This window comes from Molothrus aeneus, chromosome 28 (assembly GCF_037042795.1).
Source record: "Molothrus aeneus isolate 106 chromosome 28, BPBGC_Maene_1.0, whole genome shotgun sequence".
NCBI lineage: Eukaryota > Metazoa > Chordata > Aves > Passeriformes > Icteridae > Molothrus > Molothrus aeneus.
Window position 1 is genome coordinate 5788085 of NC_089673.1, and position 15745 is coordinate 5803829.

The 15745-nt window shown below is 45.0% G+C and overlaps 1 protein-coding gene and 5 non-coding genes across 9 annotated transcripts; all 6 read right to left on the reverse strand.

The window, feature by feature from the left end:
• Positions 1–374: 374 nt before the first annotated feature.
• On the reverse strand, positions 375–7641 carry CWC25 (CWC25 spliceosome associated protein homolog). 4 transcript variants are annotated; one of them, XM_066566859.1, is made up of 10 exons: positions 7586–7641; positions 6748–6920; positions 5690–5920; positions 5031–5100; positions 4401–4528; positions 4125–4194; positions 3541–3698; positions 2703–2789; positions 1470–1631; positions 375–1111 (listed from the first exon to the last, which is right to left on the reverse strand). In XM_066566859.1, the coding sequence occupies exons 1-10, from the start codon at positions 7601–7603 to the stop codon at positions 805–807; spliced, it is 1404 nt and encodes a 467-aa protein (XP_066422956.1). In that variant the 5' UTR covers positions 7604–7641; the 3' UTR covers positions 375–804. The 4 variants fall into 4 exon arrangements, with proteins under 4 accessions (XP_066422956.1, XP_066422957.1, XP_066422959.1 ...); XM_066566861.1 differs by having other exon boundaries at positions 831–1071; XM_066566860.1 differs by lacking the exon at positions 2703–2789.
• Positions 7642–8936: 1295 nt separating this feature from the next.
• Positions 8937–9008, reverse strand: TRNAC-GCA (transfer RNA cysteine (anticodon GCA)). Its single transcript has one exon. It is a non-coding gene; the product is annotated as a tRNA-Cys (tRNA).
• A 396-nt stretch (positions 9009–9404) lies between these two features.
• TRNAC-GCA (transfer RNA cysteine (anticodon GCA)) lies at positions 9405–9476 on the reverse strand. The gene has a single exon. It is a non-coding gene; the product is annotated as a tRNA-Cys (tRNA).
• A 443-nt stretch (positions 9477–9919) lies between these two features.
• TRNAC-GCA (transfer RNA cysteine (anticodon GCA)) lies at positions 9920–9991 on the reverse strand. Its single transcript has one exon. It is a non-coding gene; the product is annotated as a tRNA-Cys (tRNA).
• An 888-nt stretch (positions 9992–10879) lies between these two features.
• TRNAC-GCA (transfer RNA cysteine (anticodon GCA)) lies at positions 10880–10951 on the reverse strand. The gene has a single exon. It is a non-coding gene; the product is annotated as a tRNA-Cys (tRNA).
• A 386-nt stretch (positions 10952–11337) lies between these two features.
• Positions 11338–11409, reverse strand: TRNAC-GCA (transfer RNA cysteine (anticodon GCA)). The gene has a single exon. It is a non-coding gene; the product is annotated as a tRNA-Cys (tRNA).
• Between the last annotated feature and the right edge of the window lie 4336 nt (positions 11410–15745).

Genomic DNA, 15745 nt, shown 5'->3' on the forward strand with positions numbered 1-15745 from the left:
GAGACAGAGGGGAAAAAGCCCTATTCCCTCCTCCTGCTCCCGGAGATGGTCTCGCCCAGTCGGCGTGACGCGCCGGTCAGGGCTACGCCCCTCTGGGAACGGACCAATCAGCAGCGAGGCGGCTGGAATTATGAATGGACTGTTACACACGTCACGCGCCTGCGTTTAAAGGGCCAGCGGCCGCTTGGGGACCCCGCCGGGACCTTCGGGGAGACAACGGGGACACCCCCGGCCCCGGGGTGCGGCCTGCGGGCTGGACACACCCGGGAAGGCGCTGCTGCGGCCTCCCGAACTCTCACCGACCCTTTCCTCCCACAGCCGATCCAGCCCTGCCCCTCCCATCCCCCCCAGACCACAAAGGACATTTAACAAACGACAGTGAAGTTTCTTAATTAAAAAGGTAAAATAAATCTACACTGCTGTACATATAGACATTACTTACATTACAAAATCCCAGAGAAATGTTTGCTGTGTCAGCTACGCTCTGCTCATTCCCTTTTTCCCCCTCAGAAACTGCTTATTTTGGTCAGAGATCAATGAAATAAATCTGTGAGCCACCAAATGCCAGCCACAGACACCCCACTGTGAGGTGTGGGTGCAAAGGGTGACAGTGTGGAACAGGGTTGGTGTAGTTCTGTCAAATTCCATGGGATTACCTCACATGTGCATCGGTTCTGTTCTGGATTTTAAGGATTAACAAAAGTAGATCTTCAGCTCTGGCACAGGAGGAAGCAGAGCTTGGTAATAATGTACAAAAATGACACCAGTCCGGATGGGGAGAGGAGGAGAAGCTCTAGCAATGGGTTAGAAATGGAACACAAAGGCCCCAAATGCAGAGGGCTCCAAGGGCTCAGCTCCGGGATCCTCTGAGGGAGCTGGAATTGTTCCTGGAGAGCTCTCACCTCTGGGAACAAACATCCACTGAGCTCCTGCCCAGGGTAGGGCCAGGACAGGCTTCACCTCTGCATAAAGTTCTTTTCCAGGGCAGCAGGAGTCCTCTGCAGGGAGTGGATGTTGCGCTTGACCCGATCCTCCAGGCTGGAGGTGGAGGCACTCTCCAGCTTCAAACGGCTGCAGGGAACAGGAGCAGAGACAGAAATCACAACCCTGTCTGAAGGAGAGCAGACAATTTCTACATTATTCTTAATAATTTATAAATATAATAATAAATATATTAAAATTAATATAATATAATATAGAATTTATAAAATTATTTCTGAATTATTATCTGCATATAAAAAACTCCCAGAGCGGCAGAACATCAGCAATGCCCAGCTTGGGTCTGACTCCCAGTCAGCAAGAGCCATTTTTTGGCTCTCTTGCAAGAGCACTTTTTGGGCTGAGGGGAAAATTCGGGAACAGCAGCTCTGTCAGCCACAGGGGAGATATGCAATCCCATGATCTGAACACCGAGGGCCATCCCTCAGAAGCTGAATTCCCCTTGGATGAGGAGGGGGTAAAAGACTCACTGGAAGAATTTCCCATCCCTGGAGTCGAGTTTCTCCAGCTCCTTCTCCAGCTCCTCCTCCTTGCGGTGCTTCCTGAGGTTGTTGGCTCTCTCCTCTTCCCTCCACTTGGCATTTTCCATCATTTCCTGACGTTTTCGCTCCAGCTCCTCGGGAGAGATCTTTCTGTTTGGAGAAAGAGAGACACATTCCATGAAAGAGAGACACACTTCATAAAACCATTTTCACAACGACCAGAGTTTGGCGGAGACAGAATTCTGCCAAGCTATAAATTGAAGAAAGGCATCTGCAGGAGTGAGATTAATTAAAAAAGGAAAATCAGGGATTGTTTAGTTAGACTCAGAGGGAACAGAACCATCACATAGAGAATTTCCACCACCCTTGAATATCCTAATGAGAACAGGATTTATTTTGATGCAAATATCAAAATAAAAGTAATTGACAGTAGCCACAAGAGAGGTCAAAGGTTATAGGACATAATCTATACAGGAAAACACTTCTGGAGACATTTTTCTGTGAACCAGCAGCACACCAGGCCCCTCATCTTCCTCACTTTGGGATAGTGGAATTGTTCAGGTTGGAAAAGGCTCAGATCAACCAAAGCTGGTTCACATTCCCCAGATGAGGGGGATTTAACACAGGTTTGTCTTTGGCAGCCAAGCTTGTGAGGACATTTTTAAAATTTCCCTCCTTTTTAAAATATTCCACCTCCCCACATCCCAGCAGGAGGCTCTTTTCTCCCTCTTGAATTTAATCTCCCTCTTTAATTTAATTTTAATCCCTCTTGGATTTAATTGATCTCCTAATTGGTTTTAATTCCAAGATGATGCTGTCAGGATCCTTTTTTCGCCTGATGGAACAGAACCTCCTAATTCCAGAATTCACAGAAACACTGGTTGGAAGAGACCTTCGAGATCATTGAGTCCAACCCACGGCCAACACCTCAGTAAACCCTGGCACATCCAGGCTTTGTTAAACACACCCAGGGATGGTGACTCCACCAATTAACCAATTCCCATTCCTGCCCTGCTAGAGAAGCAGCACCACGAGCATTGCTGTGGGAAGGTGCCACCCACCAGCCAGCAGCACCAGGTGAGCCATGAGGCCCCTGTGTGTGATTTTCTGGGCATTTCACCTGTCCCACTCCAGCCACCAGAGGAAAATCTGGTGCCCAGGTGCCTCCCAGGGGTCTGTCCCCCAGCACAGGGACAGGGGACAGGACAGGGTGCCACTGACCTGGTGTAGCCCGGGGGGTGCTGGCGCCGGAAGCTCTTTTTGGGGGAAGGGCTCCTGGCTCTGCCCTTCTCCTCACGGCTGCTGTGCCTGCAACCCCAGAATCACCCGCATTAACACCAAAATCCACATTTGATTAGATCTTAATCACATTTATAAACATTTATAAACATTCCTGGGGGTTTTAACACATCCTGCGGCTGAGGTGGCTCCCACAGCTGCAGGGCTGTTACCTGGCCACTCCAGGAACAATCCTAAACTGACAGACTCTGACTCCCAAGAGAGCACTGCATTTGACCTGAGGCTGTGAAGGCTTCTAAAACTGATAGATATCACTGGCATTATGGGTGTGGAGTTGGTTAGAAGTGTGTAACATCACAGGGTGAAAAATTAAGAGTCTGGGGTTTTAGAATATATTAATAAATATGAATCAAGATGGTTGTTTTAGGGCAGAAGCAGGTTGTTCTTCACCTTCTTCTTTCTTCCTTCTTTATGGGTTTGGGTGGTATTTTGTAATTGGACAGAAAAGTCCACACTGCGGGCTTCGAGTGACCAGTTATTGGGTTAGAAGTGAAAATAATCTAGGTCTAATTTCTTAATTGGATATTTTGGCCTTAAAAGACCTTGTAACAAGAGATAGTTGGCCATTTTGTGCCTGGTTAATGAGAGACTGCAGAACTCCCTGCTGTGAGACTGTAACACTGATAATAAACAATAAACCCCTGAGTCTGAACGTGAACCATTGTCTCAAGTGCCTTCAATCCCGACTCCGACAGAGACAGAAAAAGGAAGCAGAGACCCCACAGGATTGCAGGGAACTCCCGTGCTTTCACCCACTCACTGTTTGCTGCGCCTGGAGGGGGACGCTGAGCTCCTCTGGGGGTTCCTCCTGCTGGAATGTCTCTGGGGAGAGCAGGACGGGCTCCGGGAGCGCTCCCGGGGGGCCCTGTCCTGGCCCAGGGAGCCCCGGGAGCGCAGCCCCGCCTCGGGGTCCCTCACCTGGAATCCAGAGGGAACACAGGGGTGGGAGCAGCCCCCACACAGGGCACAGGGGGTGAAGCTTGGGGCTGGCACAGCTGAGGGAGGGAATTCCTCCCCGGGGAGGGATTCCCAGACGAGCTGTGGCTGCTCCTGGATGCCTGGAAGTGGCCCGGGACAGGCTGGAGCAGCCTGGGACAGTGGGAACCCATGGGACAGGATGGGTTTTGATGTCCCTTCCCACCCATTCCATGGATAATGAGGAGCATCTGAACAACCTTATCCTGAACTCTTTATCCCAAATTCCAAGCAAAGTCTGGCTGAGCTGGAATAATTTGAATTTCAAGGCTTAGATGGCCCCAAATTGAATTTAAAATTTATTCATTCCTGTTCCAGCTGCTGCAGCTATTATCAAAACTCCTGGTTCTCCCCCCTCCCAGGGTGTACCTGTAAGCCATATCCCGGGATTTTGGAAGGAGCAGCCTTCCAGACGGAATTATCCACCCTCTTCTGAGACCTAGAAAGAAAATAAAGCCCTTTTGAAGCAAGCAAATGGCAAGAATAAATCAATTTTTACCACATGTTAATGATGCAAAACCAATGAAACAACAATTTAATGAAACACTTAATTAAAAGCATTAATTAGAAAGAAAAATCTGAGAGCAGGTGACAAACAAGCAGGAATGGAGACAGTTTTAGGAAAAAAAAAAAAGAAAAACTCACTTAATTCTGGGCCTCTCCTCCTCAGAGCTGGAGCTGGAGCTGCTGGAGCTGCGCCGCCGGTGCTTCTTGTGCTTTTTCTTCTTCTCCTTCTTCCTCTTCCTCTCCTTTTTATCCAAACTGTTCTGCAGCTGCAAAACCAAAAACTCCCTCAGGACCACACGGAAAACACCAGAATTCCACGTGGAAAAGCACAAAACCTGAAGCCAAACAAATCTCTAAAAATTATTTTTTAATTTAAAGACATTTGCATGATTTTTCTATTTAAAGGTGTAAAAATGTCTTTGCAGTGTTCACAAGAGAAATACCTTTATGAAAATGTAGAGATACTTACAAAAATTTACGGCCATTTATAAATTTCAAGCCAGAAAATCTCATTTAATGACATTTATAAATGGGAATTTTTGATTATAAGAAAAGGGGAAACTCATCTTTATAGCCATTTATAAATTGCAATGTACGGATACATAAATCTAAATGTATGGATATGTAAATTCAAATTTATAAGCATATAAATCTTGTTTAATGAGATTTTCTCTCAGAATTGAGCAGTGTAAGGAGCAAACAGAGCTCGGCTCCTTGTCTTGGACAATAAAAATTCTGATTTTTGCACCTCCCCTGCCTCACACCTACCAAGGCTTTGATTTTCTTCATTTTCACCGGATTGTTTAAAACTTCTCTTTTCTTTTCCTCCTCCCTCTTCCTAAAGCAGGAAAAAGAAAATCAGTTTTTTCAATCACATTTGCACAAAAAGGATCCAGCAAGTGCAAGCTCTAAAAACAGAGAAAGCAGGAACAAAGAGAAATGCTGTGTATTTAGCAAAATTGAAGAGGAGTTCCCCCTTTTCTTATAATCAATCAAACTGCTTTTGATATAGGAACATTTCTAATCAATTCAACTGCTACTGATATGGGAAAATACATATATTTATAGGATATATAAGATATATATATATTGGGATATTTATAGGATATATATATTATGGAATATATATTTATAGGATAATATACTTATAATCAATTGAACTGCTTTTGATATAGGATAATATATCTATTTATACGATATATAGGAGATACATATATTAGAACATTTATAGCATATATATATACACTAAAGGATATAGATATACAAGAGATGATATTTCTAATCAATTAAACTGTTTTTGATACAGGATAGTATATATATTTATAGGATATATATATATATACAGGATAATATAATACTTATAATCAATTTAAGTGCTTTTGATACAGGCTAATTTGTAGTTTTTGAGTGCCCTTGTCTCTGCACACCTGATCATGAAGAGCGGGTCCTCACGGATCTTGGTGGCCATGTCCAGCACGGAGCTGGCCCCGGCCCTGGCGAAGATGGAGCCGGGCAGCAGCCCCGTGTCCCCAGTGCTGTCCTTGTCCCCAACCTTGTCCAGGATGAACTTGTCCACGGGGCGCCCCAGCAGGTACTCGTCCCTGTTCACCATCCCCCCGGGGCCCTGGTACATCCACTCCAGCTTCTCCTCACGCTTCCTGTGCCAAAAAACCCTTTAGTCCTCCTGCTGCCTCCAGGGCTTGGCTGGAAGGTGAGCAGGGATGGTTTGGGGTTGGATTGTGGGACATGGCCCCAAGGATGGGATCAGAGGGATGGGATTGTTCAGCCTGGGAAAGTTTTGGGGTTGTTCAGTGCCTGACTGGGGCTCCAGGAGAACTGGAGAAGGATTTGGGACCAGGGGAATGGATTTGAATAATGGATTTGAATTGACAGAGGGCAGGGTGGGATGACATTTTGGGAAGGAATTCCTCCCTGGCAAGGAGGGGAGGGGATGGAACAGAAACCCCAGAGCAGCTGTGGCTGCCCCTGGATTCCTGGCAGTGCCCAAGGCCAGGTTGGACACTGGGGCTTGGAGCACTGGAACACTGGGAGATGTCCCTGCCATGGCAGGGGAGGCACTGGAGGAGCTTTGTTGTCCCTTCCACCCCAACCTCTCCGTTGTCCTCATGCTCTCCCCATGCTGTCCCTGTACTGTCCCCATGCAGTCCCTATGCTGTCCCCTGGCTCACTGCACGGTGCCCGTGTCCCTCCCTGTGCTGTCACACACAGTGCCCGTGTCCCTGTGCCAATGTCCCCGTGTCCCTGCTCACTGCACAGTGCCCGTGTCGCCGTGCCCTCACCACATGGTGGCCATGTCCCCGTGTCCCTGTGCTGTGACACATGGTGCCCATGTCCCTGTGCCTGTGTCCCCATGCTCTCACCACACAGTGCCTCTGTCCCCATGCCCTCACCGCACGGTGCCCCTGTCCCTGCGCCCTCACCGCACGGTGCCCCTGTCCCTGTGCCCATGTCCCTGCGCCCTCACCGCACGGTGCCCATGTCCTCGGCGTAGCGCTGCATCTCCTCCCGCGCCCGCTCCTCCTGTAGCTCCCGCTGCAGCTCCTCGATCTTCCTCCTCTCGGCCTCATGCTTCTGCTCCGCCTTCCACACCTTCTCCACATTGCGCAGCGTCTGCGGGTGCCAGCTCTTCTTCAGGTTCTGCGGAGAGGGGATTGGCACCGGGATTGGTACCAGGACCAGCACTGAGGGACCAGGGAAGCCCAGCAATGCCGGCAGCTGGGCCCGGAGAATGGACCCGCGGCTCCCACTGGCCCCGGGAGTGGCCTCAGTCCCGGGGCAGCCGCACATCCCGGCCCTGCAGCCCCTCCTTAGCCCCCCTCCGAACCACCCACTCTGACCCCTGCCACAGCCCCGGCCCCTTCATCACTCACTGACCCCTCTCAGTCTCCCCCCCTCAGAAGCCCCACGCTCCCCTCCAAACCCCTCTCCCCTCCCCAGCTCCTCTCAGCCCTCCCAGGCCCTCTCCCTCCCGTCACCGCCCCAACCCCCTTCAGGCTCGCCCGCCCGCTCTCACCCCCCCCTCCCCACTTCAGTTCCCCTCAGGCCACCCGAACCCTCTGAGCCTCCCCGGCCCCCCTCAGACTCCTCAGTGCCCTCTCACCGCCCACCCCCTGTCAGCCCCTCGACCCCCTTCACGCTCCCCCGGCCCCTCTGAACCCCCCCGGTTCCCTCATTCCCCCTCACCTCCCCCGGCCCCTCTCAGCCCCCTCGTCTCCCCTCATTTTTCCCTTCTGCCACCCCGGGTTCCGTCCGATCATCCCCGGTTCCCTGATTGCCCTCAGCCCTCCCCCGGTTCCCCTCACCAGGTCTCCCCCCCCCATCGCGCCCGCCGGCCGAACGCGTCCCCCGCCGCTACCGGGACAGGAAATGCGTCACCGCCGCGCGCCGCCGCTCGGGTTTCTGCGCCTCTTCCTCCACTGTGCGTCACGGGTGGAGGAGGAGGAAGAGAAAAGCGGCGGAGATGCCCCTCGGTGCCGAGCCTGGGGGTTGTTTTCGTTCCGTTCATGGAATCCCGAATGGTTTGGGTGGGAAGGGACCCCAAAGCTCTCCATTTCCACCCCTGCCATAGTTAGGGACGGTAGACCTGCCACTGTCCCAGGTTGCCCCGTCCACCTGGCCTTGGACGCTGCCAGGGAATTCAGACAAGATCCGAGCCTGTTTCAAATGAGGCTGGTTACAGCAATACCAAAGAAACGCCTGGAAATGATGAAGTGAGTAATTTCAAAAGCACTCAAAGCCACGGGACGAGACTGTCCGGCTCTGCCCGTCACAGCGACGCGCGGAGCGGGTGGGCAGTGCCTCTGGCTCGGATCTTCAGGGCCGACGCGTTCCGGCCCCGAGTCCAATGACGCACAGCGCGCCCCGGGGCAGAGCCCGGCCTGTGCCGTAAACTCCGGTGGTGCCCGGCTGGGTCAGAACCTGGCATCTCCCAGTCCGTGGTCGGGCGGAAGGAAGGATTTCCTGTGCCGGGGCGAGTCAGAGCTGGCGATTTCCCGGGACAGAGCTGGCGAACCTTTCTAGATAGAGCAAATAATCCCCCAGGATACCGGCAGTAATCTCTCGGGATAACAGCTGTGATCTCCCAGTTTGGAGCTTGTGGTCTTCTGCGACAGAATCGCCATTTACCCTTCTGGTGCCAGGCGGGGTTCGAACCGCTAATCCCAAGGTTACTGGCCCAGAGCGCTGTTCCTGCGCCATCCTCCCGGCGCTCCCCCCGCCACGCCCCCCTCCCCGCGGCCGGGGCGTGGCTCAGGGGCAGCGCCGCCGCCTGTGGGGCTGTGGGTGAGAGGTTCGAGCCCCGAGGCTGCCTAGACGGTGAGCTGCGGCATCGTAGCCACCCAACCGGCCTGGCCTAGAGTTCAGAGCCTGGAGGAAACAGCTCAGCGCGGCTGTGACTGCTAGGAACGCGTTACGCACATCATTCGCTGTGTAAATTAAGGGTAATTACTCCTACAGGAAAAACAGGAGCTGCAGCTGTTGAGTTTGTGTGTTTCCTGCAGAACTCAGGAGAACAGAGTGGAAAAAATGGAAGTTCAGATTTGGCAAAACCTCGCCAAGTGATTTCCAGCACTTCAGAAGGGTAAGAAAAGCTGTCGGTGGTATGTGAATGAGGAATTTGTGGAGGAAAAAAGGGTTAAAAAGCAACAAAAGAGGAGGGGGCACCTGGAGTTGAACCAGGGACCTCTTGATCTGCAGTCAAATGCTCTACCACTGAGCTATACCCCCTGACACACTCTCTGCCCCTGGGAGACTGAAAACATTTCTTGGGAAAGAAAAAATCTTTTGCTGTCCAGGAATTAGATTTCTTTCCTTGACAGCTCCCTGTGCAGCTCAGGGGGTGCCTGGTAAAGCTACAGGGAGTTAAATGTAATAAATGGTGGTAAAAATGAGACATTCAGGCCAATCTGATGCCTGCAGTGAATTTCAAACACAGAAAAGCTCACACAGGCAGGGAGTGGTCCTCACACAGGGCACAACGTCCCTGCACATCCCCCAACACTCTGGCATTGCATTCTGGAGCTCGGAACCAATTCCGAGTGCACAGAGCCAGCTCACAGCTCCTGCTAGAGCTCTCCATGTGTTTTCTGGCAAAGATTTGGGCAAAAGGCAGGTGGAAAGAGGAGGGGGCACCTGGAGTTGAACCAGGGACCTCTTGATCTGCAGTCAAATGCTCTACCACTGAGCTATACCCCCTGGCAGAGCAGCTGTGCCTGGGAGACTGAAAAACATTTCTTGGGAAAGAAAAATCTTTTGTTGCCCATGAATTGGATTTCTTTCCTTGACAGCTCCAGGGAGTGCCTGGTAAAGCTACATGGAGTTAAATGTGATAAATGATAGTAAAAATGAAATTTTACTTACAATTTAATAAATAAAATAAATAATTAAGAAATAAAATAAAATAATTTAATAAATAAGATAAAAGAGAAATTCTGTTGGTGATTACAGAGGATTAAGGACAGAGAAGAGCACACACAGACAGTGAGTGGTTAGAGCAGAACCCCACAACTTTCCCAGCTGAGCCTCTGTTCCTTGGATGCTGGAGCTCAGGACCAACACCCCACACGCTCAGAGCTCTCCATGGATTTTTCCTGTGGCAAATTTTTGGCAAAAGGCAGGTGGAAGGAAGAAAAAAGAAGAGGGGGCACCTGGAGTTGAACCAGGGACCTCTTGATCTGCAGTCAAATGCTCTACCACTGAGCTATACCCCCTGTTCTTTTCCCAGCAATATAAAACATTTCAAGGATGTTTTTTCCCACATCCCTGAGTTTCCTGTGCCTGAGGATTTGGTTCTTGCTGCAGAACCTGTGGGGCAGCAGCAGCCATGGAGTCACTGCACTCCAGCATGGGTCCTTGGTCCAGTTCCTCCCTAGCTCTTTCCCTTCACTTCCTGGGAAAAAAATATAAGAAATAATGAAAATTATAAGTGCAAAAATTATAAGAAGTGGAAAAAAGTGGAAAAATTAAAAGAAAAATGCCTCATAAAATCAGGTCTGCTCTGTTATGTTGTAATTTCTTCTAAAGAAAGCCTGCACCTTGCAGGTTCCCATGTCAAAGCAATCCTCTGTGAGCAGTTGGTTACCATAACAATCTATTCCTGGGTGAAAAAAACCCTACACCTGCATAAACTGTTTTTACACTGTTAGAAAAAAGAAAATTATGTCTCACAAACAACTTTTCCTGCCTGTACCCACTGGGGGTTTAAGTGACCAATCAATACAGAATAATAATTTGATACTAACCAATAATTGGCAAGAGAGCTGCTGACCAATTAGAGTCACACATGAGGTCTGTAAAACTGTATAAAAACAGTATTAAATGTATAAAATTGTATAAAAATGTACAAAATTTATAAAAACATAACTTTATTAGTTACGTGAATAAAGAATGGGCATTTTCCATCATGAAGAAAGTGGAGTCCTGAGTGGTTTATTTCCAGTTCCAGTCTGTCCCCTGAGTGCTCTGAACCTTGGAGTCCCTGACATTTTCCCCCAGCTTTCATCTCTGCCTGCAGCAGGGAAAAGAATGAGCAGGAGAAGATGCTGAGCTGCCATTCCAGTGACCACACTGCCAAAATCCCCAGGGAAAAGCAGCAAAAGAGGGGGCACGTGGAGTTGAACCAGGGACCTCTTGATCTGCAGTCAAATGCTCTACCACTGAGCTATACCCCCTGACACACTCTCTGCACCTGGGAGACTGAAAACATTTCTTGGGAAAGAAAAAATCTTTTGCTGTCCAGGAATCTTTGACACCCCCCTTTGCACTTTAGTGTACTTGTCAAAGGCTGTGCAAGGGGTTAAATGTAATAAATGGTGGTAAAAATGAGACATTCAGGCCAATCTGATGCCTGCAGTGAATTTCAAACACAGAAAAGCTCACACAGGCAGGGAGTGGTCCTCACACAGGGCACAACGTCCCTGCACATCCCCCAACACTCTGGCATTGCATTCTGGAGCTCGGAACCAATTCCGAGTGCACAGAGCCAGCTCACAGCTCCTGCTAGAGCTCTCCATGTGTTTTCTGGCAAAGATTTGGGCAAAAGGCAGGTGGAAAGAGGAGGGGGCACCTGGAGTTGAACCAGGGACCTCTTGATCTGCAGTCAAATGCTCTACCACTGAGCTATACCCCCTGCTATAGGATTTCCCCAGGGAGATTGAAAAACATTTCCTGGGAAAGAGAGAAAGTTTTTCCTTCTGTGGGTTGGATCCCTGTCCTTGACAGCTCCTGTGCAGCCCAACGTCCCTGGTGACAGTACAGGGAGTTAAATGGGATAAAAGTTGGCAAGTGTGTTTCCTTTCATTCCATTTCCCATTCCTGATCCAGTCCAGGATTTCCCCCATTCCATGTCCTGGCTGGATCCAGTTCAGGTTTCCTCCCATTCTGTATACTGGCTATTATCCAGTCCGGGTTTTCCTCCCAACTATATCCCACCCCAATCCAATCCAGGTTTTCACCCATTCCATCTATCGGCTGTAATCCAGTCCAGGTTTTCTCCAAAAATCCATTTTCCAGCCATGATCCAGTGCAGGTTTTCCAGCTCTCTGCCCTGATCCAGTCTGGGTTTTCTTCCATTCCTATCACATCCAAATCCTGTCCAGATGTTCCTCTCTTCCATTTCCTGACCCCGATCCAGTCTGGGTTTTGGGATTTTGCTCCATTCCATATCCTGCCTCTAATCCAGTCCCGGTTATTCTCCATTCTGGATTCCAGCCCAGATCCAGTAGAGTATTTTTAGGGTTTTGGGGGGAATTTTTAGGTTTTTCTAGGATCTTATCAGGGCATTTTAAGGATTTTTGGGGTACTTTTAGAGCTCCTTTAAGACTATTCAGGGTATTTTTAGGAACTTTTTAAAGGTTCTTTGGGGATTTTTCAGGATATTCAGTTTTTTTTTTTAATAGTTCGGGTATTTTTAGTGTATTTTAAGGGTATTCTGAGGCTATTTTTAGGGTCAGGATGAGTTACAGGTAGGGGTTGAACAGTTTTTTAGGTTTCTTTTAGGTTTTTTCAGGGATTTTAAAGGATTTTTTTTTTGGGGGTTTTTTTTTTTTTTTTCCCCCAGGAGTTTTTAGGAATTCTCTGGGAATGTTTAGGATTCCTTTAGGGCTTTTTCAGAAACGTGGTGTATTTATGATCACTTCTCTCACCAGACCTGGTTGCAATCAGCACTGGATCCCAAAACTGAAGGAGAACCCTTGTGTGGACAATTCCTCCTTCAAGGCTCAGCTCCAGTACCATGCTCAAGACCTGGCATGCACATGCATTTGGCAGGGAGTAGCAAATCAAGTGAAAGAACATTTCAGGTTTTTTTTTCAGCTGATTATTTAGGAATTTACTTGGAATAAGCTTCCTCCCCAAGAAGGATTTCAATTCTACACATGCACAAAGAGGAGAAAACATTAATGCAGCATTGAGACAGCTCCTTGCTGAGAGCAGTGGTTTTAAGGTTAAGGCCCTTGTATATCTGGGAGGATGAAACCTCTGTGTTCAACCCTCTGGGATCATCACTTGGGCTTCCTGTGCTTCTCAAGCTCTCAAAGTAAAATTGGCCCACCAAACTCATCTTTGTCTCAATCCTAATCCCTGCATCATCCTCCAGGTGTATTTCCTCACAATGAAATTGGAGTAGAAAATGCTTTAGGAAATGCTTTGCAGCCCCTTCTTCCCCAAAGGCCCAATCTGCTTTAATTTTTAGGAATGCTCTTCAAGCGCAAGGTTTGGATGCAGCCAGTGAGACTCACATTTCAGAAGGACCATCAATGGTCTGATAAAGACACAGCACTTTCAAGCAGGCTGTTGGGACTGAGGAGGATATTTGAAACCTGTTGACATGCAGTTCTAGCAGAAGTGCAAAATATAATGCAATGTAGTAGAACTGGAAAATGAAATGCTGTTAGACAAGGCTGTTCCCCAAAATGGCTCTGCCTGGATCCACCTGCCCTGCAGCACAGCCTTCTCCCTTTCTCCTCACTGCCCTATGCTCAGCACCAACCCAAACCTGGGCTATTTCAATTCATGTCAGACACAGAGCAGCTGATGGGCAGCAAATGCAGCCTTCCCAAAGTGGCTGCCCATGACCTGGCCCGCAAGGCAGAGCTCAGGGAGGAGGTGGCAGCTTCCTCAGTGGCTTTTCATGTCCTCTCTCTGCCATGCAGACACTGGCATGCATGGCACGGCTCTGTTTTGGCAGCCGGTCCCTTGGCAGGGTTGTGTGAGCACAGGGTGAGCACAGGATGAACTCTCTCCTTGCTGTGACACCTGGGCTGGCAGGGCTGACACAGTGACCTCGGCCAGCCGATGCTGCCTGTGCCATCACCTGGCACTGACGTGTTTGATGAAAATAATTTCGCTGGGATTTTTCTCCTGAGAAGCCTCAGAACAGAAATGGAACCAATAACGATCTGCTGGCTGTGGAGTGTGGGCTGGAGATGGTTTAGCAACAGGGGCATCTTGGGTTGGTCTCCTGTGCATTGTTTCTACTTGATGACCAATCATGGTCCAGCTGTGTCAGGGCTGTGAGCAGTCCCAGGTTTTTATTATTCATTCCTTTCCAGCTTTCTGACGTCTCCTTGCCCTTTTAGTATAGTTCTAATATCTAATTTTCTTTTAATATAATAGAGATCATAAAATAATATCTAAATTTTCTTTTAATATAATAGAGATCATAAAAAAATATTTCAGCCTTCTGAAAGGTGGAGTCAAGATTCTCATCTCTTCCCTCGTCCTGGGGACACTCAAACCCCACCAGAATCACTGGCTTGAGCGGGTCTGGGCAGCACCAAATTAAATTAAATAAAAAGCTTTAAAAATAGAAAAATTAAAAACAAAAATTAAATTTAAAAAAATTTTAAAAAAGCTTTAAAAATAGAAAAATGAAAAACAAAAATTAAATTTAAAAAATTCTAAAAGGTTTAAAAATAGAAAAATTAAAAATAAAAATAAAATAAAAATATAACTAAAAAATAAAATAAAAAGCTTTGAAAATAGAAAAATTAAAAATGTAAATGAAATTTAAAAAATTAAAAAATAAAACAAAAAGGTTTAAAAATAGAAAAATTAAAAATATAAATTAAAGAAAAAATAAAATTAAAAAATAAAAAAAGCTTTGAAAATAGAAAAATTAAAAATAAAAATAAAATTTAAAAAATTTTTTAAAAAGCTTTAAAAATAGAAAAATTAAAATAAAAATAAAATTAAAAAGAAAATTAAAAAGAAAAGAAAAAGCTTGAAAAATAGAAAAATTAAAAACAAAAATCAAATAAAAAATAAAATTAAAAAAATAAAATGAAAGGCTTTACAAATAGAAAAATTGAAAAAATAAATAAAATTAAAAAATAAAAGAAAAAGCTTTAAAAAAAGAAAAATTAAAAATATAAAAAAAATTAAAAAGAAAATTAAAAAATAAAAGAAAAAGCTTTAAAAATAGAAAAATTAAAAATATAAATAAAATTAAAAAGAAAATGAAAAAATAAAAGAAAAAGCTTTAAAAATAGAAAAATTTAAAAAATAAATCAATTAAAAAATAAAATAAAAAAAATAAGCTTTAAAAACAGAAAAATTAAAAATAAAAATCAAATAAAAATAAAATTAAAAAAAGCTTTAAAAATAGAAAAATTCAAAATATAAATTTTTAAAAAATTTAAAAATAAAATAAAAAACTTTAAAAATAGAAAAATAAAAATAAAAATCAAATAAATAATAAAATAATAAAATAAAAAGCTTTGAAAATAGAAAAATTAAAAATATAAATGAAATTAAAAATAAAATTAAAAAAATAAACTGAAAAGCTTTAAAAATAGAAAAATTAAAAATAAAAATAAAATAAAAAAATAAAATAAAAAAAGCTTTAAAAATAGAAATATTTAAAAAATAAATAAAATTTTAAAATAAAATTAAAAAATTAAAACCTTTAAAAATAGAAAAATTAAAAATAAAAACAAAATAAAAAATAAAATTAAAACTAAAAAGCTTTAAAAATAGAAAATTTAAAAATATAAATTAAATAAAAATAAAAAAAAGAAAAAGCTTTAAAAAAATAAAAAATAAAAATAAAAATCAAATAAAAAATAAAATTAAAAAATAATATAAAATCTTTAAAAATAGAAAAATTAAAAATATAAATTAAATTAAAAAAAATTAAAAGCTTTAAAAAAAAAATTTAAAAATAGAAAAATCAAAAATAGAAATAAAATAAAAATTAAAAAAAAATTAAAAGCTTTAAAAATAGAAAAATTAAAAATATAAATAAAATTAAAAAATAAAATTTAAAAAATAAAATTAATTAAAAATAAATGAAAAACAAAATAAAAACTGAAAATGATGTAAAGTACCATAAAAAATGCACAAAAGGTAGTGCCGTAAAGCGCGACTGTCGCAAAACTGCCGTAAAGCGCGACTGTCGCAAAAGGTGCAGTAAAGCGCGACTGTCGCAAAAGGTGCCGTAAAGCGCGACTGTCGCAAAACTGCCG